At 44.9% G+C, this 23,081-nt stretch overlaps 1 protein-coding gene across 13 annotated transcripts in view; it reads right to left on the bottom strand.

The window, feature by feature from the left end:
- Window positions 1-23,081, bottom strand: part of LOC140386919 (kinase suppressor of Ras 1-like) — a 242,746-nt gene that overhangs the window by 17,565 nt on the left and 202,100 nt on the right. For 12 of the 13 annotated variants that reach the window (XM_072469801.1, XM_072469790.1, XM_072469791.1 and 9 more), the window contains 10 exons: window positions 20,498-20,604; window positions 18,677-18,836; window positions 17,133-17,174; window positions 16,808-16,865; window positions 5,973-6,021; window positions 5,085-5,479; window positions 4,372-4,468; window positions 3,548-3,681; window positions 938-1,069; window positions 539-674 (listed from right to left, as the gene is read on the bottom strand). In XM_072469801.1, the coding sequence (XP_072325902.1) occupies window positions 539-674; window positions 938-1,069; window positions 3,548-3,681; window positions 4,372-4,468; window positions 5,085-5,479; window positions 5,973-6,021; window positions 16,808-16,865; window positions 17,133-17,174; window positions 18,677-18,836; window positions 20,498-20,604 (1,310 nt within the window). The remainder of the gene's footprint in view (window positions 1-538; window positions 675-937; window positions 1,070-3,547; window positions 3,682-4,371; window positions 4,469-5,084; window positions 5,480-5,972; window positions 6,022-16,807; window positions 16,866-17,132; window positions 17,175-18,676; window positions 18,837-20,497; window positions 20,605-23,081) is intronic. The other variant, XM_072469793.1, reaches the window with a different exon arrangement.

Genomic DNA, 23,081 nt, shown 5'->3' on the forward strand with positions numbered 1-23,081 from the left:
TAACTCAAAGTAACACTTGAACAACTGCTCGGAGGTCTTCCTGCTTCTTCTCAAACAGAGGCTTGAACAATTCCCATCCACCACCACTCTCCTCCATCTGGCTGAACTTGCCCTCCCACTGAACAATTTATCCTTTAACTTGTCACACTTCCTCCAAACCAAAGGCGTGGCTATGGGTACCCGTATGGGTCCCAGTTTTGTCCATCTCTTTATGGCAGTGTTTTTCAAACTGTTTAGCCCGGACCCATTTTTTCCAACCTTAGCGACCCACGCCGGCTGATCTTTGCGACCCACCATTTTCACTTACCTTTAATGTGACAGGTGAGCCGCTTGATCCTCACTATCTCACCGGCATCGTTTTGCAATGTTACATTTCTGATAATGACTCCAGTTGATGATTTGAACACACACACACACACCCACACACACACCCACACACACACACACACACACACACACACACACACACACAGGATGCGGTCAGATCTGCTGAGATTGTTTTATCTCTCTCCAGATTTCTACGATAGCCCTTACTCACCGTCACTTCCTTCCCCAAGGAAATTTGAGTTAGCAGATTTTGAACTCCTTCCCCACTGCCAACTTGCCAGATTATTGCCTCTACTGGTTGGTTCTTAAATGGCCAATCCCTTGCCTGAAGTTCATACCAAATAGTCCTGCAAGAACAAGAAAATTAACTGAATATCAATGTGCATTATGGAAAACTGCAGAGGTTTAAAACAAAATCTCATACAATGCCAGCGCAATACTGACACATTCAATTAGCTAGTTTACTTCTAGAATGTATCCCATCCGTGTTGGTCTTGCACTGCAAGAAATTAACTATTTCTCAGAGAAAAATAATTACAAACCTTAGAATCATGATCATTAATTTTTCTAAGAAATATTAGCTACAATATATAGGCATAATAGATCTTACCCAAATGCATATACATCTCCTGCCTTTGAAAAAGGAAGCTTGTCTTCATCCTTGCCCGAATACATTTCTTGGACTATTTCAGGAGCTACATAGCACAACCATCCATTCGGCAACTTCAGCTCATTCTCTCTCCTGCCACGATTTCAGAATAAAAACAGAGGACTCATTTTAAATTACTAGCTTTGAATATCCTAGTAACTCCAAATAAGAAAACGTACAAGATATTTACAATTCCTCCCCCTTTGAAAATACCAACTCAGGATGGAAAAATGTGGGTCATCAATCCTCGGACACCTTTTTCAAGTGGCCATTAATAAGTGCACAGTAAGAAGTCTTACAACACCAGGTTAAAGTCCAACAGGTTTGTTTCGAATCACTAGCTTTCGGAGTGCATTCTGATTCGAAACAAACCTGTTGGACTTTAACATGGTGTTGTAATACTTCTTACTGTGCCCACCCCAGTCCAACGCAGGCATCTCCACATCATTAATAAGTGCAAACTTGGGGATATTTGCCGACATGAGCCATCACAGTCAAGCATCATCCCATCCAGACCCAAAATTCAAACAAATGATTTTCCAGCTGCCAAATATTTAGCGAAAGACCTCTACAGAATTTCCAATGCACTAGATGTCAGGCCAGTGATGCAAAACCCAAGTTATTTCATCTGCCAAATGTCGTGCTCTGCACTCCTTCCTGAGAGGGAGTTCTGATGCTTGAGCAGGCCAAAACCCCCATATATTCCGCCCAGGCAAAACTATGGAGAGGTCACTCCATAATCACCTCACAGCGACGATAACAACATGGTAGACAGCAATTACAATTTAGAAGCCCAGCTTGATTAGCGTAGAGAACGGGCGCCATGTGGGAGAGATCACGGTGTCTCATCGGATAGCTACTGCCCACCCCAAACCGGGCAGTCTTCAGTAAAAGAGGCAAAAGGGAAGAGATGCAGTAGCTGGCAAGACATGAGACGACACCGCAAAGAGACCCTGATGCTGACAAACCAGCGACCCACTGGCGTGCACCCATTGTCTCTTGAGACAGGGAGGCCAAGAGAGATCAATCCATCCAAATCTGTGTAAAACATGGGGTGATTTTGGTTTGATTCAATACAATGTCACATGTTATTTTTAGCCACAGAACAAATCAATCAAAAGAATGCCTTTAACTAAATCCAACCTCATAGCAAAGCAAACAATTGAATTTTAATTAGATAAATAAATCTGCTGTTTGCGATCTAAAAATGACAAGCGGTGATTTTTTTTTAATGTATTGCTGAGATGGGAGCATGGCATCTCTAATTGCCCTGGAGGGGCAGCACGGTAGCATTGTGGATAGCACAATTGCTTCACAGCTCCAGGGTCCCAGGTTCGATTCCGGCTTGGATCACTGTCAGTGCGGAGTCTGCACATCCTCCCCGTGTGCGTGTGGGTTTCCTCCGGGTGCTCCGGTTTCCTCCCACAGTCCAAAGATGTGCAGGTTAGGTGGATTGGCCATGATAAATTGCCCTTAGTGTCCAAAATTGCCCATAGTGTTGGGTGGGGTTGCTGGGTTATGGGGATAGGGTGGAGGTGTTGACCTTGGGTAGGGTGCTCTTTCCAAGAGCCGGTGCAGACTCGATGGGCTGAATGGCCTCCTTCTGCACTGTAAATTCTATGATAAGATAGTGGTGAGCTGTCACCTTAAACTGTTGTAGTCCATGTAGTACAGATAAACCCACAGTGCATTTTAGAGAGGAAGTTCCAGGTTTCTGTCCTAACGCCAGTTAAAGGAGTGGAAGGTGTGGTGCTTTAGTTCCAAGTCAGGAACTTGCTTCACTGTAAACATGTGGATCCATGTTCAGAAAGAAGTGCAGGGTAGGACTTCAGCAATAATCTTGCAATTCAGGAATATTACTACAGTCCTCAGGGGTTAACATTATTGTCCTCTTAGTCACAATAAGCAAAACTACCCTTTGCCCAGCACATGACTGTGGTTCATTTTTTAAATTTTTTCCAATTAAGGGACAATTTAGCGTGGCCAATCCACCTAGCCTGCACATCTTTGGGTCGTAGGGACGAAACCCACACAAACACAGGGAGAATGTGCAAACTCCACACGGATGGTGACCCAGAGCCGGAATCGAACCTGAAACCTCGGTGCCGTGAGGCAGCAGAGCTAATCCACTGCGCCACCGTGCTGCCCTTCTATTGTTTAACCTTTGGCATATAGTTCCCCGATGTCTTGGCAATTTTATCCTCTATAGCTGAACTGTACATCTCCAGATCTGTCTGTAATTAGGAAATGTCAGTCGTGATAGGGGACCCACAACTTTTGCAAAATCCCATTTGGGAAATCACCCAAAGCTGATGCTTCCAAATGACTATCCAGTGGACTCCATTGGGAAGGCATGGATGTAGAAATCAGGGTGGGGATCAATCTCTGTGTTCCCCATCCGATAAGAACAGCCGCTCACATTTACTACGTTGGCTCACACATGAATGAATATTAGTCAAGACATAATGTGGTTGAGATACCAAAGTGTGAGGAAGGGGAGAGTGAAAAGAATTAAGTGACAACATTTTCAAGAAGACACACCGATTGTTCAATAAGGCATTCCTGTCTCACCTGTCCTCTTGTACCACACCAGATATACCGAACAGTCCAAAGTCTGTGATAACAACTTTTCCATTGTCATAGAAAATATTCTTTGATTTCAAATCCTTGTGCACAATACCTCTTGCATGAAGGTACCCCATCCCCTGGAATAAAATAATTTGCAGTTATACAGTGGGGAATTAGATTAAAAAGGAAAGGAATTAACCGCATAGATGCTATAAATACCAAGACCTGAACAAGAATAGAAATTTCTGATAGAATTATAAAATAGCGAGGATGTTTGTGAAAGGAATAAACTGATGCTTGGGGCTCTGTCTGACTAGCCTGGGGAGCAGAGGAGGTGGTCCATTTAAGTAAAGAGGAAGGATTAAAATGGCAGTCAACTGGAAACTTCTGTAACATAAAAACTATCAAACAATTTCAAGAACTTAAAGTTGGTGCTCGGACGTGAAAATACTTCTTGCTTTAAAGCTCCACGGCGAGATTATAGTGCAGCCCTGTGAACAAGTTAGAAGAGATTTGCAGGAAATACACAATAGGGAAGAAAAAAAAAACCCAATTGTGTGGAGGTCAGTGGTGCCTGGCCACACCAGTAGCAGGAGAACGAATGTAGACCCCAAAGAGAGAATGAAAATCACTGTGTAACTACACCAATGTGATCAGTTGTCGAACCATTCCACGACAAAATTCAGTTTGCCCTTTTCAAAAAGTTACAAATATGGGGCATGATTGCCACACTGTTCCAGAATATCACTAATGCCTCCTCTTTAGGTAGGATTGCAATCCTAGTCATTTGGTAAAGCTAATTATAGATTGGCAACTTAAAAACTTACTTTTATAATTTCCTGTGCAATTTGCCTCATCTTGTTAATATCCAGTGTGATTTTGGAATCTCTCACAAATGAAAAGAGTGTTCGGCCTTTACAGAAACTAAAACATAAAAAGCATATTTGATTATACACAGAACCTGAAAATATCATGTAACACGTAAAATTGAGAATTAGGCTTTTTGGGAAAGCAAAACTAAGACACAGGTTATTAACTAGAAGCAGGTACGATTGGCTAATAGTTTGATTTCCCCAATTAAGCTTTAGACTTTTCATCAATCAAGCAAGAGAAGGTGTGTTAACCATATTAAACGGTCAGTTCCATCCTGTACTATGGCAGAGAGGAGGCATGCAATTCTATAATTCTCCTAAGGCTTCTGGTTATGTCTGTGAACAACGAGCAGGATATCCCAAAACACCATTCCATGCAGAACATGACATAGTCCTCTCCTCAGCAAGATCCTTTGTCACCTGGAAATGGGAATTTTCCACTAAGATGGAGCAGCACCATTTAGGGTCAGTGGCACGCAGGTTTTCTGCCCCAACATACCCTGTGCAAGACTACTATCTATTTGTGCACTTTTCAACGAATGGCTAATTCTGGGAGAAAATAAGTGCCATTTTGCACAAAAAATTCAACACACGTCTGAAATCTTATATGCTGATGAACACTGCAAGATTATAATGCAAAAAATAGATATCATTCCCATTTTATTTACCTTGTAATGATGGCTAAATGTGGAGGATGCATACAAGCTCCCATGAAAAGTACCACATTTTCATGCCTTGTTTGCCGGTAAGTCATCACTTCCTTTTTGAACAATTTCAAATGATCCTGATTATTCCCATCAATCTCTAACAATCTAATTGCCACTTCTCCATGCCAGCGTCCTTTATGAACTTTGCCCCATCGCCCTTTGCCAATCAGCTCTCCAACTTCCAATTCGTGGAAAGGGATGTCCCATTCCTGTAGGAAGACACTTGTCTGGCTGGGCTTGCGAGACATCAGCCCTCTGCAGTGGGACCTAGTATTTGGCAAGTCATCCACCTCATCAGTCTCACATTCTGATTCGGACTTATTAGCCTCCTCATCGTCAAGTACTTGATCTTCATTCTGAACGGAATTAAAAAAGGGGCAACTTAAAGTCAAATCAAAACGTACAAGACATAATTAATTTGTTAAGCACTTCTGGTACTCCACCCCCCTCCCCCTCTAGTGCTCCTAGTATTGGCTGCAGATAATTTATTCCATTAACCTCAGACCTGGGGCAGCACAGTGGCTCAATGGTTAGCACTGCTGCCTCACGGCGTCGCGAGGACCTAGGTTCTATCCTGGCTCTGGGTCACTGTCCCGTGTGGAGTTTGCACAGTATCCCTGTGTTTGCGTGGGTTTTGCCCCCACAACCCAAAGATGTGCAGGGTAGGTGGATTGGCCATGTTAAATTGCCCCTTAACTGGATAAACTGAATTGGGTACTCTAAATTTCAACAAAATAAATAGCCTCCGACCTGAACCAATTGTGAAGCACATTAAAAACAAGCTTTGCATAACAAATCTTACAGCAGCACACAACTATGCTTTGTTCTGGTTATTTCTTGCCAACTTACCTCTGCATCCAGCACTTCAGCTGCTTCAGGTTCAGCTTCCTCTACAGTACTGCAAGACAAATAATACAATCTATACTTTCATACTTGTATAAAATTTAATATGGGGGGGGGGGGGGGGGAATGAAAGTTTAATTCTACTCAAATTGAAAGAGCAGCAGGCAAGTGTTCTTAGCATTATCTATTTCATATTGCGTACTTAGCTAGAAACACTATTCAACTGTGCAATGCAGAAATTACTGCATGCTTTAAATAGTAATGACTCCACCTATACAAATTCAAATTTCCTAAATTTTTGAGCTAAGGCTATAATATCCATGGCAGCAGTACAGAATGCTGTAATATCTCAGGGACTATACGCAAACTCTATTGTGACTCAGTGCAGGATTCTCTACATCAAAGTGTGAAAATCGACTGTAAAGACTTCAAATGTAAACAAACACAGCAATGAAACCTCTCAGTCAAAGCTGAAAACTAAGGGGCAGCATGGTGGCGTAGTGGTTAGTGCTGCTGCCTCACGGCGCGAGGTCCCAGGTTCGATCCCGGCTCTGGGTCACTGTCCGTGTGAAGTTTGCACATTCTCCCCGTGGTTGCATGGGTTTTGCCCCCACAACCTAAAAGATGTGCAGGGTAGGTGGATTGGCCACGCTAAATTGCCCCTTAATTGGAAAAAATGAATTGGGTACTCTAAATGTATTTTTATAAAAGCTGAAAATTAAGAAAATGATTGTTCATTCTAGTTTGTCTCACTTCCATCTGTCCCAAAACACTCATTGATCCTTAAAGCATTCTGATTTTCTAATGGTACATGTGCAGCTATTTGATGTTGCTTCCCTGTGGAAAGTTATTGAGCACTGCTGCTTCACAGCGCCAGGGTCCCAGGTTCGATTCCAGGCTTGGGTGACTGTCTGCGGAGTCTGCACGTTCTCCAAAGTGTCTGCGTGGGTTTCCTCCGGGTGCTCTGGTTTCCTCCCACAAGTCCTGAAAGACGTGCTTGTTAGGTGAATTGAACATTCTGAATTCTCCCTCAGTGTACCCGAAAAGGCAGTGGAGTGTGGCGACTAGGGGATTTTCACAGTAACTTCATTGCAGTGTTAATGTAAGCCTACTTGTGACAAAGATTATTATTACTGTCGTGGGCAGTGTCAGTGTGGTAATTGTTGCTGTTGATCCGTTGCCTTTGTTGGAATGATTGACTGAAGGCCATTCAGTTCCTTGTGCGGTTGGTAAAATCACATCTCCCTCATCACCCGTCCTGCTGTCAAGGAGCAGCTTCTCCAGTTGTATTTGTATGTCTGCGATTACAACAATGAATCTGGTCATTCATTTTCAATGTACTACTGAGGTGACAACCTCTCCAAGGGGGCTGACTTGTGAGCAATGAGCACTCCAACTGGCTCTCCAACTCTCATCTCTGGCAAATGGTTTAGCATCTTTATCAAAGCAAAATGTGACTTTGTGGTTTTGCTTTGATTTTGTAACTCATTCCTGTTATTATTTCTGGCTTCAGTGTGTTTTTAAACCATTGGAAGAGTAGTTAATGTGCAGTGTGATATTAGTTTCTGAACTGAACAACTTTCCATGTTTTCAGTCGGTGTGTTTCTCCAATCTAAGATTGTCTCGTGCTCATCTGTGCTGAACCTACTCGATTTTTGGAAGGTCCCTTTGACAATTTTCGCTGCTGCCTCGGCCTTCCCATTTAACTTGGGGCAGTGCAGAGTGGAGGTGTAGTGCTGAATTTCCCAATCATTTACAAAGCATCTGAATTTTTCGCTCATGGACTGAGGGCCATTTTCACTCGTCATTTCAGGAATACCAATGACTAAGCGTGCACTCAAGCATTCTACTATCTGATAACGATTGATGTTAGCTTGTCCAACTCCCAGTAGTCTGAGTAGTAGTTGTCGTGTTATGTACTCTGCGATAACACAGGCTGCAACTGGATGCAGCTTTAACCAAAAGATCCTCCAGACCTTGAAGTTAGTTCAATCTGATTTATTGAACCAGTAGCACAGTTCTCTATGAGTTCGACTCTCTGCTAACCCAAGTGTGGTTACTCTGTCTGACTGAACCAGACTAGCTCTTAGCCACGTGCTGGAGGTGTGATACTGTACATACACCCTGACTCACTCGGTAGATGTTCATCAGTGGAAAGAGGCTGAGTGTGAGTGCCTTGTGCCTTTTATAGTGAGATACCACACCGGAGTGCCCTGTATGCTCATTGGTCATGTCCTGTTCTCCATGTTCATTAGCTGCCTGTCTGTATATCATTATCTGCATGTCTGCATATCATGACAGTAGTCACAGTAACTTCATTGTAATGTTAATGTAAGTCTACTTGTGACACTAATAAAGATTATTATTAATTAGTTCCAAACAGAGCGAAGAGGTCTATTCCATGGTTTGTCTGGGATGTCAGGAGTGCCTCTTCAGCTTGCTTAGGCTGAAGTTCATTACAAATGCTGCACTGGCTCATGTTTAAAAATAAATAAATTTAGAGTATCCAATGATGTTTTTCCAATTAAGGGGCAATTTTGTGTGGACAATCCACCTAACCTGAACATCTTTGGGCTGTGGGGGTGAAACCCACGCTGACACGGGCAGAATGTGCAAACTCCACGCAGACAGTGACCCAGGGCCGGGATCGAACCCGGGTCCTCAGCGTTATAGGCAGCAGTGCTAACCACTGTGCCACCCTGCTGCCCTGCACTGGCTGATGTGGCCCTTAAATCGTATTGCCTTCCTCAGACTAGACCCAATTCCTTGATGAGTCGATTGTATGTGCTTCAACATTTCCTTTTCTCATCTCCTTGGGAATAATAATTATAGCTCCTTTGTACAAGATGCCATCTTAGGCAATCATTTAATCTTTGCCCAATAACGTCTTGTAACCTCTTGTTCTTGGTGGTTTCAGGCCACCCTTTCATCACTACTTCCTGCAGCATTTGGACAGTTGTATCTTGTTGCGTAGTTTGACTGATCTGAGCAAGGCGTTGATCTGTCAGATTTAATGTCTCTACCGGGTTGATGACTTCTAGACCATGCTGGGCTGTTGCTTCTCATTGGATCTGTGAGATTTCACACTCCATACAAGCATCACCTACTTTCTTCAAAGGGAGTGCAGCTCTTGACAGCATGCGGGCGATGTACATCTGATTCTCCTGCTTGTACTTCACTTCCAGTGTCTCTACAAATGAAGTAACATCCTTTGCAAATGCTTTGGAGCAGACAGAAGCATTTTAAGAAAGAAACTTTGAAGTGGTTTGTGTTCAGACTCCACCATTGCATTCTCTCTCCCAAAAAGGTGCTGATTTAAATGCTCACAAGCAAAGGCAATATCCAGGCACTAATCTTCATTCAGTTTCTGTTGACACTCTGGATGCAAATGTAACTGGTTGTCCTTGCTGCACAAGGGCTTTTTAAAGACCTGTCTTGCTGGCATCACAACGCAGGGTGATTTCATCATTGACATTATAGTACCACAGCACTGGCATTGTCATCACTAGTTGTTTGATGCAAGTGCCTCATCTTCTGTGCCCCAATACCACTGGACATAATTTGCAGCAAGCCTGAATAGGGATTCACACTAATAACAAATTGGGCAATAACTTTGCTAGGTAGTTCACAATTTTTTTAAATTGTTGCACCACCTTCACATCTGTTGCTGGCTGCATCTCCACTATTGTTCTTACCTTAAAAAGAGCTGGGCAAACTCCTTTCACTGTCAGTACTGGACTTCAGTCACCTTAAGTTGCAGTTTCTTCTTTTGAGCTTCATGCTCATCTGGCAAGCTACCTCTAGCAGTCTCAAGATTCTGATCATGGTCTACAATTTTGTTTCTTCTATCATATCTCCAGATCATCCACAATCGCTTCCACTCCTGGGGGATCATTAATTATCTCACACTGTTGGCACTGATACTCTTCTGGAGCATTGGAAGAGGCAAACACTACATCTACTGCATGATGATATTCGGCAGGAAGATATCAGAGATCCGTGAAAACAACTACATAATTGTTTCAGATTTTTGCAGTAGTCAATTACTTTGTGCTGTGCAAAACACTGCAAACCTCTTCTGGTACTTGGAGGGTTATCAGTCCAAACTTTAGATTTGTCTTAGCTGAGACAAGTGGATTTTGCTTAAGTGTTTGTAATGGCAAATCTTCTTTCTTCCCATTGCATTGGGCTCTCAACTTAGTTTGCCCTTTTGGAGTGAGCATTGTTCCATCATATAGCCTCAACTTCACCTATGACGGCTTCATTTTCTGGTCACCATCTTGAGTAACTTCACACAGGTCTGCGAAGTTCATGATCCTGCATGAAGTACCGACAAATTCATATTAACTGGATACTCTCCTTCTAGTCATTATTCCAATAGTCACAAAGCATTTTTTCCTCAAGACTCGACTGTTCTGGAGTGTACAGTGATTCTTTACGATGATCGTCCAACACCTCTCCATAGAAGTGCTTCTCTTCTTTCCAGCAAAATGCCTGTCTGCCAAGTGATTCAGCTTCTTGCAATGAGAGCACTGCTTTCCCCACACTGGACATGTTTCATTTGCTTTCACATGGTTGGAAAATCACTCATTTTTGTGTGACTATCACTTTGTAATTTGAATTAATATGCTCTTCAGCATTGTCCGCTAAAATTGTGGAAGCCATTTTAATAAAAACAAAACCAGCATTATTGGAAACCAGACAGATTAGTTAGGTCAACAGCCTTAATTGAGAGACAATTAAAGAATGAGCAATTCATTAAGAGGTATATTAGAAAGGCTGGAAATGTAATTTGGAACACAAATGTTTATGATTTTTGTAATTATAAGCATATTATTAACACTTGATTATTAACACAGACTTTTAAAGTGTTGTGAGAGAAAAGATTAATGTGCGTTTCTCAGACCACAGAATAAAAAGAGACAACATGAAAGTCAACCTTGACTAGGAGATCTAAATAGGGGCTGCAACTCCAGACATCTATGTTGACAAATTATTGGTTGAGATCCAAACCTAGCTCAAGAAATATAAGGCGAAGGGCAGCACGGTGGCGCAGTGGTTAGCACTGGGACTACGACACTGAGGACCCGGGTTCGAATTCCGACCTTGGGTCACTGTCCGTGTGGAGTTTGCACATTCTCCCCGTGTCTGCGTGGGTTTCACCCCCACAACGCAAAGATGTGCAGGCTAGGTGGATTGGCCATGCTATATTGCCCCTAAATTGGAAAGAAAAATAATTGGGTAATCTAAATTTATTTTAAAAATAAATATAGGGCGCGATTCAATCACCTCGTCACGCCCGACTTTATAATGCGACGAGACCATTTAATCTCGTGAGCTGATTCTCGCGAGATTCAAATTGCTCGAAACGCCTCACGAGATTTAACGGAATCACGCCAGGTGAGATCTAGATTAGCATATTTAAGTGAGTCATTAGGTTCATTTAAATATATTCTGTGTCGTATTCTCCCGGGGCTCGGGAACTGACGGCCACTCCTGGGAGACCTCGCCACAGCACCGTTTAGCACTGGTTTCCACAGATGTGGACCAGGCATTACAACAACTGGGGGGGGGGGGGGGGGGGGTCGCCATTGGAGAACCTGGGTGGTCGTGCTCTTGGCAGGGTAGTACCATCGCACTGGAGTTGACATCCAGGCACCTTGGCATTGCCTGGGTGACACTGCCAGGCTGGCAGGGCCAGGAGCTCGAGGACCTCGGAAGAGGTAGGTCTGATGTAGTGGGGGGTTAAAGGCAGAGAGAGATGTAAAGAGAATGATGTGGGTAGCGAAGGAGCGCGAGAGAGTGCGAAAGCGCGCGAGCACGAGAGAGAGAGAGCGCGAGAGAGAGAGAGAGCACACGAGAGAGAGAGAGAGCGCGAGTGAGCGAGCGAGAGATAGAGAGAGAGAGCGCGAGAGATAGAGAGAGAGAGCGCGAGAGATAGAGAGAGAGAGCGCGAGAGATAGAGAGAGAGCGCGCGAGAGATAGAGAGAGAGCGCGCGAGAGATAGAGAGAGAGCGCGAGAGAGAGAGCGCGCGAGAGAGAGCGCGCGAGAGAGAGCGCGCGCGCGAGAGAGAGAGAGAGAGAGAGAGAGAGAGAGAGAGAGAGAGAGAGAGAGAGAGCGCGAGAGAGCGCGAGAGAGAGAGAGCACGAGCGAGCAAGCGAGAGAGCGCAAGAGATAGAGAGGGATAGAGAGATTGAGAGAGAGTGCGCGAGAGAGAGAGCGTGCGAGAGAGAGAGAGAGCGCGCGCGAGAGAGAGAGAGAGCAAGCCAGAGAGAGCGAGCCAGAGAGAGCGAGCGAGCCAGAGAGAGCGAGCGAGCCAGAGAGAGGGAGCGAGCCAGAGAGAGCGAGCGAGCCAGAGAGAGCGAGCGAGCCAGAGCGAGCGAGCGAGCCAGAGCGAGAGAGCGAGCCAGAGAGAGAGAGAGAGCCAGAGAGAGAGAGAGAGAGCCAGAGAGAGAGAGCGAGCCAGAGAGAGTGGCAGAGAGAGAGAGAGCGAGCCAGAGAGAGCGAGCCAGAGCGAGCGAGCGAGCCAGAGAGAGAGCGCGAGCCAGAGAGAGAGAGCGAGCCAGAGAGAGAGAGCAAGCCAGAGAGAGAGAGGCGAGCCAGAGAGAGAGCGAGCCAGAGAGAGAGCGAGCCAGAGAGAGAGCGAGCGAGCCAGAGAGAGAGAGCGAGCCAGAGAGAGCGAGCCAGAGCGAGCGAGCCAGCCAGAGCGAGCGAGAGAGAGCCAGAGAGAGCGAGCGAGCCAGAGAGAGAGAGCGAGCCAGAGAGAGAGAGCGAGCCAGAGAGAGAGCGAGCCAGAGAGAGAGAGAGAGCGAGCCAGAGAGAGAGAGAGAGAGCGAGCCAGAGAGAGAGAGAGAGCCAGAGAGAGCGAGCGAGCCAGAGAGCGCGAGCCAGAGAGAGAGAGCGAGCCAGAGAGAGAGAGAGAGTCAGAGAGAGAGAGAGCGAGCCAGAGAGAGCGAGCGAGCCAGAGAGAGCGAGCCAGAGAGAGCGAGCGAGTGAGCCAGAGAGAGCGAACGAGAGAGAGAGAGAGCGCGAGAGCGAGAGAGATGTAGAGATACCTTTATAGAAAGGTATTGGAGAACGGTCTTCAAGGTTTTTTGATATTGCCACTTCACGACCTGGTCTGAGAAGGGTGGTGAGAAGTCTGGTCAATTGTTAAAGGTAGCTTTCTCCTCTTACAGTTGATTACTGTTAATGGATACTTTGCTTTTTATCGTTCTGACTTGTCACCTTTTTTTTTTTAAATAATATTTTTATTAAGGTTTTTTAACAACACAATTTTTTTCCCCTTACAAACAACCCCCCCCCCCCCCCCCCCCCCCCCCGCCGTAACAAAATAACGCAAATTCTCCCTGAGCAAGATATATACATGGCAAGATGGTATATTTACATAGCTTTATACACTGGCTCTCGCCCATTCGTGCCAGTTTCCCCCATCCTCCATGTTATCCCTCGCTCATCCGTCCCCTCCAGCAATCTCTCGTTCCCCCCTCCCCTCGCCTCCTTACACCCCCCCCCCCCCCACCAGGGTTGCTGCTGCTGCTGACCGACCTTCCTCTAACGCTCCGCGAGGTATTCTAGGAACGGTTGCCACCGCCTGTAGAACCCTTGTGCAGACCCTCTCAAAGCGAACTTAATTCTCTCCAATTTTATGAACCCCGCCATGTCGTTTATCCAGGCCTCCAGGCTAGGGGGCTTCGCCTCCTTCCACAATAGCAAGACCCTTCGCCGGGCTAACTAGGGACGCAAAGGCCAGAATTCCGGCCTCTTTCGCCTCCTGTACTCCCGGCTCATCCACTCCTCCAAATATTGCTAGCCCCCAGCTTGGCTTGACCCGGACTTTCACCACCTGAGATTTTACACCCGCCACTCCTCTCCAGAACCCCTCCAATGCCGGGCATGACCAAAACATATGGACATAGTTCGCCGGGCTCCCTGAACATCTTTCACATCTATGCTCTACTCCAAAGAACCTACTCAGCCTCGCCCTCGTCAAATGCGCTCTGTGAACCACCTTAAATTGTATCAGACTGAGCCTGGCACACGAGGAGGAGGTATTAACCCTGCCCAGGGCATCAGCCCGTAGCCCTTCCTCAATCTCCTCCCCCAGCTCCTCCTCCCATTTACCTTTCAATTCTTCTACTAGCGCTGCCCCCTCTGCTTTCATCTCTTGGTATAATTCAGACACCTTGCCCTCCCCGACCCATACCCCCGAGATCACCCTATCTTGAACTTCTTGTGCCGGGAGCAACGGAAATTCCCTCACCTGTTGCCTCGCAAAAGCCCTCACCTGCATATATCTAAATGCGTTTCCCGGGGGTAACTCAAATTTCTCCTCCAGTGCCCCTAGGCTCGCAAATGTCCCGTCAATGAACAGGTCCCCCATTCTTCTAATCCCCGCCCCATGCCAGCTTTGGAACCCCCCCGTCCATCTTCCCCGGGACAAACCGGTGGTTACCCCTGATCGGGGACCACACCGATGCTCCCATTGCACCCTTGTGCCTTCTCCACTGGCCCCAGATCCTTAGCGTTGCCGCCACCTACCAGGCTTGTGGTGTGTTTTATCGGCGAGAGCAGCAGCGGTGCCGTTACTGCTTGGTGATCACGATGGGGAGGCACTGAAACACGAACAAAAACCTCGGAAGGACCACCATTTTGACCGACTGCACCCTACCCGCCAGCGAGAGCGGGAGCATGTCCCATCTTTTAAAATCCTCCTCCATTTGCTCCACCAACCTCGTCAAATTCAGTTTCGTCAAATTCAGTTTTGTCAACTTTTTATATGGTTAATAAGCTTTCTGGATTCACCATTTAAAGTATTTTTTCTTGCCATATGGTTATGTCTCTAGAACCTGATTTATTTTCTACTGGGGAGGGGGGGATTTGTTATAAACAAGTGAACTCAATAAATCTTAGGTCAGATAAAGATAAATGATAACACTTGTAAACCTATATGGTATCTTCCACAATATTTATATTCGGCACCCTGATCTTTCTGCTGGTCCTTTTGTAAATATTTCTTCTTTTTCCCCAGATGTCTTGTGATTGGAAGGTCTGGACTGCCATCAGCATACTGCACAGTCTCTTCAGTTCCTCTATCAATACTCTCCAGCTGAAGATCGACAACCTCAGAACTTCTGCACATCAACAACTTTCATGAGAGTAGGTTCTCTTCGGTCAGATGTGCTCTCACAGTTGGATCTCTTGTTCTTAAGACAATCCTATCTCAGATCAGATCATCCTTCAAGGCGGCACGATAGCACAGTGATTAGCACTGTTGCTTCACAGCGCCACGGACCAGGGTTTGATTCCCAGCTTGGGGTCAATGTCTGTGCGTAGTCTGCACGTTCTCTCGGTGTCTGCGTAGGTTTCCTCCGGGTGCTCCGGTTTCCTCCGTGCTTGTTAGGTGAATTGGACATTCTGAATTTTCCCTCTGTGTACCCGAACAGGCGCCGGAATGTGACGACTGGGGGATTTTCACAGTAACTTCACTGCAGTATTAATGTAAACCTACTTGTGACACTAATAAAGATTATTATTGTTCTGCTAGACATCCAAGTGTGATCACCTTCACCCCCTCTTCCTGACCTCCAGTTTTGAGCATGTTGCGTTCATAAATACCATAGTAAAGGGCTCAAAGTGGGTTTTCAAAGCTTCCAGAATGTCATAAGACGGGCTTTTCTGCTGTTCCTGGAGGTCTAGGAAACATTCTTTGCCCAGCCCTGAGAGTTGCACCGCTTATTTGTTCATATTCCTTGTTTAACTCTGTGGCAATTTCATAGTTCTTTCATTGAGACTGGAAGAATTTCCAATTTGTTCTCAAATCTCCTTTCATCTCCAGAAGAGTAGGTACCGGACTATTCAAAGACATACTGACTCACCCAGCAATCAATGCTCTGTGCAAGGTTTTAATTATTCTCTTTTTTACAGTGGCCGTCTCTCACACAGCTATCAAAACCCATTCAGTTTTATCTGCACACTCCTGACATCTTGTTCCAAGAGGTGAATAAAATAGCTTCTGCTCTCAAGCCTTTATAGATAGATAAATAATGGCATCAAAGGCATCATGACTATGGCAAGCCACAGTGCACAGCGGAACGTCTCCAAACAATGTCATTGATCACACACAAATAACCCAGATTGCAAATATCTCCTCAAAGTGACAGTAAATTTCAATTTGGTTTCATTTCCAGCTCACAACATAACAATATTGAACTCTGCAATGCTGCCTAACCACAATGTATTGCACTGGATCAGGATTAGCCATTGGAGAAAGGCATTAGACAAAGCACTTATTACAAAGAAATGACATTGACATTTGTGTATTGTGCCTCCCTTATAACAGGGCGATAATATCAGAGGCGGAGGAGCAAAACAAAAAAGACAAAACAAGTAAATTGCACTGGAACTGTATTTGCTTTGTAAAAAATTAATATGCACTTTTATTTGCAAAATAATTAACAGAATTCAACATCAAACGTTTAAACCAGTGTTCTTAATAAAGCTATTTTCAGCTTTTTAGGGAAATTGTTCTCCACATCATGATCAAACATTCTCTGGTGGAGAAGGTGGATGGAGCAAAGCCTATTCCCATGCCTCTGTCAATCTGCAACCATCATTTATTATAGGAAACCAATTGAGTTGCTGTGGTGGCTATTTTTAGCTCTACAGCACATGGCATACGAGAAAGGTGCTATAGGGGAAATAATGCTGATATTAACCTTTTTGCTTAGCATGCCGTGCATAGCTTAGTTATCAATCAAAGCATTGACTTTTGCTGTCTAATGTTTTAAACTTTTGCATACTGCTTTGCAGAAGTGAAGGAGAAAATGCAAATCCTTACTTAGTATCTTCAAAGTTGTCGGGCTGTAAAGTGACAGGCAATGGTGGACTAGGGACATGCATCTAAATGACAGAAAGTTAAAATCATAGTCAGTAAGGCAGGTCATTTATCTTAGTGTACAATTCTATGCAAACTAAGCCACTAAAATATCTAAGTGAAAGTGACTAAACTAAATACCAACAGTGCACGGTTATTACTACTCCATACAGGTTAGTAGTGTGCTGAGGTTTTCTCCTCCCCCCACCCCCAAGAAGCAAGTGTAAAGACAGAAAAAAAAGCAAAGGGGAAAATGACATTAGTGGAAAAGACTAGGTTTGTTACTCACCTGGGAAGATAAACTGTTGTCTATGATGAAAGTAGTATGCAGCTTGGGGAAAAGGTCACACAGGCAGAAGAATAGATTACAAATCAGTGTAGAAACCGCAGGATAGCAGCTAGCATTCTTATTAAATAGACTCATCCATGCATTTCTTACTGAAGATCCCTAGAAAGACAACTTTTGGTTTTATCATATTGAGAGCAGTGATCAACCTGGTCAAGAATGGAGAATGGAGTCAGCCAGTTAAAGTGACACCTCCTATTATTCCACTATTTCCATATAATTTAGGGAGAGTTTGATGAAACTTAATTTTATCATATATATTTCACCTTTTTCCATTTTAAGTCTTCAGATTTTAAATTCCATGATACTTCCAACACTACTTTGTTTGAAGAGGGCAATTAAGTTAAGAACTACGAAACTATAAGATTACATTTCCCGAGGCAAATGTGTGTTTTTTTTAAAAAACATATAACTTGTTGCCAGAGAATGTTCTCCCCTCTTTTAATAGACCAATTCAGAAAATGTTACCATAGAAATAAACAGCTCCTGAACGATATCAAGGTTCCTATTCAGGAAGCTGCAACTGGAGTCCTCGTTAACTCCAATGTGAAGGTTTGATCAATTCTCGGCTGTGCAACCTTTTGAAAATCTTATCTGATAGAAGACTCCTCTTTCCTTAGTGTGTGTATTTAAATGGGATTGGGTGAAGAGAACTGGAGAGTTTGGAAAAGGAAAAAAGGAGAGAGAAAAAAATTGGGTCCTCTATGCATAGGGCAAAAGCACCCGTTGTGCAATAATGGGCCCGTGATGATCCCAGAGCCTGCATCATTTTGGCCTTAGTTAAAAGATAATAGTTTGGTTCTAGACAAAGGAAGGAAAAAGGGGAGAAATAATAACGTTTATTTTTATATACGTAAAATATTAAAAAGAAAACACTGTAAAATCCAAATTTAAACTAGTTTTCAAACATTGGAAATATACACAGTCAATCTTTAAATCTTACATAATATATAAGATTTAAAGAATGAGTGCATATAGTTGCAATGTTCCAAACTAGTTTTAGTTTAGATTTTACAATCATATACATTTTGATTTTAAAGCAGCTATGGATGTGAAAGGAGTACAATAATGTTAACCATTCTGCCCAATTGAAAGTTTCTGGTGTAATGGCTGGGATTTTGCATTCAGCAACAAAGAGATGCTCTTGCTGTTGGCCTTGAAGGAAGCTGCCAAGAGCTACCTAGTGAGCTCTGTGGCATGATGTGGTGTCCTCCCCCCCCCCCCCCCCACCCCCCCCCCCCCCCCCCCCCCCCCCCACCCCCCACCCCCCACCACCATTACAATATTATTCTGGTGTCAGTCCACCATTACAATATTATTCTGGTGTCAGTTACAGGGAAGCTCTAGCATCCAGGAACAGTGAAGACATCAAGCAGGCTAAGCTGCTGTCAGATTTGCAGTCATTCATGGTGAACACCAACCGTTTCACGGTCACCAAACCCCAATATCTGTGCTCAGGGCTCGATTGTTGTATTTTAAGGACTTACCTGGAAATTTGAACCGGTCTCTGGGACCTTTTGGTGAAGGGTTTGGAGGTGGGGTAGCACTTGGAGGATTGGAAGACTGAAAAGGTGCTGGAGAAGAAGGAGTTGAAGAAGTTGTTGAAGAAGGGTTGCTACTGGAATCCAAAGGAACTGGGGCATGATCCTACAAAAACAATGTTTATATTTTAATTTGACCAAGAGTATATTTACTCATTTACAATATGAGCAGAGATTTGCAACACAGCTCAAAATCCAAATTTTATTTCAATGTGTTTGTTGAGAACTTCCCAAATATGCTAGTTTAAAAGTTTCAATGAACGGTACACAATTCAATGATAACCAGGCTAAGTTATACAGATGTACAGAAAAAATATTTAATTTCAGTGTGCTCAGTATGCATTACAGTACTTACTTAAAATTCTTATTCAGTATTATAATAGGATTGTGTGTCTGACAAAAAGTGTGTGTAAACATTTGCTTTTCAATGCATTTCCAATGTGGTGGATGCAATTGCAGATTTTAGCCTAGTATTTCAGTGCAGAGCCATTTAATTTGAAGGATTATGGTTTCATGCTATTGTTCTCATTTTTAAAAAATGCTTTACCTGAAAGCAGAGATCCAAACACATGAAAAGACGTATGTATTTCAGAGAGGGCAATGAACGTGTGGAATTGTCCAAGGAGACAATGGATTGTTTTCGCAAATTCAAGGGGGGCAATGGATAAAGAAGCAACTGAATGTATTATTTTTAAACAAAAGCTTTGCCACCAGCCAGATACACAGCAGTCATCTTTCCTGGTTCTGTACATGCTCATTTTGCATTAACATATCTTCACACAAACACACTTTTCCTTTTGGGGACAGTAGGTTGGTTGACCAGGAGGGGGTGTGGGGTGGATTTTCCAAATTTCACTGCGTTATGAATGCTCCTTCCATTGCCAACAAGTTCTGGCATTGGATTTGAACCTACAGCCTCTGGTTCAGAGGTAACGACACTACCACTGTGCCACAAGGCCTCTGTGAGCCATGGTTCAGTTGGTAGCACATTTATCTCTGAGGCAGACACTTGTGGGTTCAAGCTGAGGAGCATGAAAATCAAAGCGGACTTTTCAGTGCCATACAGGGAGTGCTGCAGTGTTGGGAATGTCTTTTGTCAGGTGGCTCAACTAAAACTGCTATTTCCTTTAAATGTAAAAGATCCAATGGTGCTAACTTGAAGAGGAGCATGGAAACTCCCTGGTGTTCTAGCCAATATTTATCCTTCAATTAACATCACAAAAAACAGATCACCTGGTCATGACTACACAGCTGGGTGTGGGAGCTTGCAGTGTGCAAATAGACTGCCGTACGTCCTACATTACAATAGCGACTGCGCTGTAAAGCACTTTGACATGTTCCGTAGTCATGAAAGGTGCTATATAATTGCAATTTTCTCTTTAAGGGTTGAGGAATAGGCTGTTATTACAGAATGGAGTCGTTTAAAGTTGCTGAACAGAAGCAGTGGAGTGATATCATATATAAGTATACATACTGGAAAATAAATGATTGGCAGGACAATAGGAAAGAGCAGGATGAGTAGGGCTAATTGGATAGCTCTTTCAAAGAGCTGGCACAGGCACAATGAATCAAATGACCTCCTTCTGTGCTGTATGGTTTGTGTGTTTATGGGGGGAAAAAATTGTACACTAAAGCATGATATTTATTACCAATGTCAGCAGCCTGTAATCAATATTACAACACAATTTTTGAAAAACGAACAAAATTGACCACACTGAAGTGTACAAAGTTGATGTGCACACACGGACAGGAGGACAGCATGGTTACCTTTTTTAGAGCCTTTGGAAGAGTGCCAAACTGTGGTTCTGCAGACCTATCTACAGAATTGTTTATATCAGATGGTACAGACTCTGTTCTTCGAATTTTTGATGATACTAGATAACAAAGGAAAAACTTAACTTACAGGTTTCTCAAAAATACAACAGAATGTATTACAATACTTAGTTCCGCAACAATGCAACTTGGGTCAAAACCTCAAGTTGAGCTGATCACTACAGATTGCAACATTTTACGACAGGCCAGGCACTAGCTTCTACCCCTCCTCTCTCTACCACCACACACGACAAGAGACTGTACCCTTAAATGCTAAATATATCTGATGTGAAATTAAACAACACATTATTTAGGTACAAGTTGTATTGAGAAAACCCTCAGTTACTTTCTTCTTGCATTCCAAACAAATGTCGCATGACTGCAGCACAAAACTTGACTCGTTCAATCAGATTGCAGTTTCCCTGCTGTCCTGCACTATGGGCATTTTTCAATGAGATGTTGATATCCTGCCTTTTCAAAATTTCACAACAACAACAGCGGTACACATATGGAAACATGTCGCATCAGTTTACATCCACATGTACACTAAACTACACAGATATGAAAGGGAAACAGGGGCGTCATTCTCCGACCCCCCGCCGGGTCGGAGAATGGCCGTTGGCCGCCGTGAATCCTGCCCCCGCCGAAGTCTCCGCTCCCGGAGATTGGGCGGGGGCGGGAATCCGGCCGCGCCGGTTGGCGGGACCCCCCGCTGGATTCTCCGGCCCGGATGGGCCGAAGTCCCGCCGGCGTAAATCAAACCTGGTATTTACCGGCAGGACCAGGCGGCGTGGGCGGGCTCCGGGGTCCTGGGGGGGGGGGGGGGGGGGGGGGGCGCGGGGCGATCTGACCCCGGGGGGTGCCCCCACGGTGGCCTGGCCCGCGATCGGGGCCCACCGATCTGCGGGCGGGCCTGTGCCGTGGGGGCACTCTTTCCCTTCCGCATCCGCTACGGCCTCCACCATGGCGGAGGCGGAAGAGACTTTCCCCACTGCGCATGCGCGGGAAACTGACAGCGGCCGCTGACGCTCCCGCACATGCGCTGGGAAACTGACAGCGGCCGCTGACGCTCCCGCGCATGCGCCGCATTTCCGCGCCAGCTGGCGGGGCAACAAACGCCATTTCCGCCAGCTGGCGGGGCGGAAATCCCTCCGCCGTCGGCCTAGCCCCTCAATGTTGGGGCTAGGCCGCCAAAGATGCGGAGACTTCCGCATCTTTTTGCCGGCGCGATGCCCGTCTGATTGGCGCCGGCTTTGGCGCCAGTCGGCGGGCATCCCGCCGTTGGGGGAGAATTTCGCCCCAGGTTTGGGGAAAGAGCTGAAAATATAGACTACAAGGAAGACTTTTAGGAATTAAGATAGCAAGCTAGAGATTACCACCTACAGAAACTGGATTGATACAAAAGTAACCAATTTAACTTTACGTCAGAAAAGCAGTGTGCATGCACTGGGACATACAACTGAAGGACATAGAATTTACAGTGCAGAAGGAGGCTATTAGGCCCATTGAGTCTGTACCAGCCCTTGGAAAGAGATCCCCACTTAAGCCCACACCACCACCCTGTCCCCGTAACCCCACCTAACCTTTTTGTACATCAAGGGCAATTCATCAAGGCCAATCCACCTAACCTGCACATCTTTGGACTGTGGGAGGAAACCGGAGTACCCGGAGGAAACCCATGCAGACAAAGGAGAACATGCAGACTCCGCACAATTACCCAGGCCGGGAATCGAACCTGGGACCCTGGAGCTGTGAAGCAACACTGCTAACCACTGTGCTACCGTGCCGACATCATCAAGATTGGTAGAGGAGACACAGATGAGAGGATTTGAAAGTGATGATGAGGCTCTTGGTATCTATTTATCTACAGCAGCCGGTTTAGTTCAGCAGCCGGTTTAGCTCACTTGGCTCGACAACTGGTCTGTGATGGAGACCAAGGCCAGAAGTGTGGGTCAATTACCGTCCTGGCTGAGGTTATTAACCTCTCCACCTCTGGGACCAATATCCCAAGTTTGATTCCTGGCTTGGGTCACTGCCGTGCAGAGTCTGTACGTTGTCACCGGGTGCTCTGGTTCCCTCCCACAAGTCCCGAAAGACGTGCCTGTTAGGCGAATTGGACATTCTGAATTTTCCCTCTGTGTATCTGAACGAACACCGGAATGTGGTGACTAGGGGATTTTCACAGTAACTACATTGCAGTGTTAATATAAGCCTACTTGTGACAAAAATAAAGATAATTATTTTCTGCAGCTTGATGCCAATAGAGCATGTTAAGGACCAGTAGGTGGCAATGTGAACAAGTGGCAGGCTATAGCATTGTGAATTAATTGGGTCCGTAGCAGGAGATCGGTTGGTGCTGGGGGTGGATCGGTGACAGAGAACTAGGTAATTTGGAACCACCGCTTTGCATTATCACTACGGCATAGAACAATGTGCATTGCCCATTTTTTATCTAAAAAAAAAAGTCCCCTCCTCTTGAGAACATATGGCTTCATGTGACTGTCTGGTCAGCTGGTGTCTGACACCTAGAAATCAACCA

The sequence above is a fragment of the Scyliorhinus torazame genome, chromosome 12 (genome assembly GCF_047496885.1).
Source record: "Scyliorhinus torazame isolate Kashiwa2021f chromosome 12, sScyTor2.1, whole genome shotgun sequence".
NCBI classification, from domain to species: domain Eukaryota; kingdom Metazoa; phylum Chordata; class Chondrichthyes; order Carcharhiniformes; family Scyliorhinidae; genus Scyliorhinus; species Scyliorhinus torazame.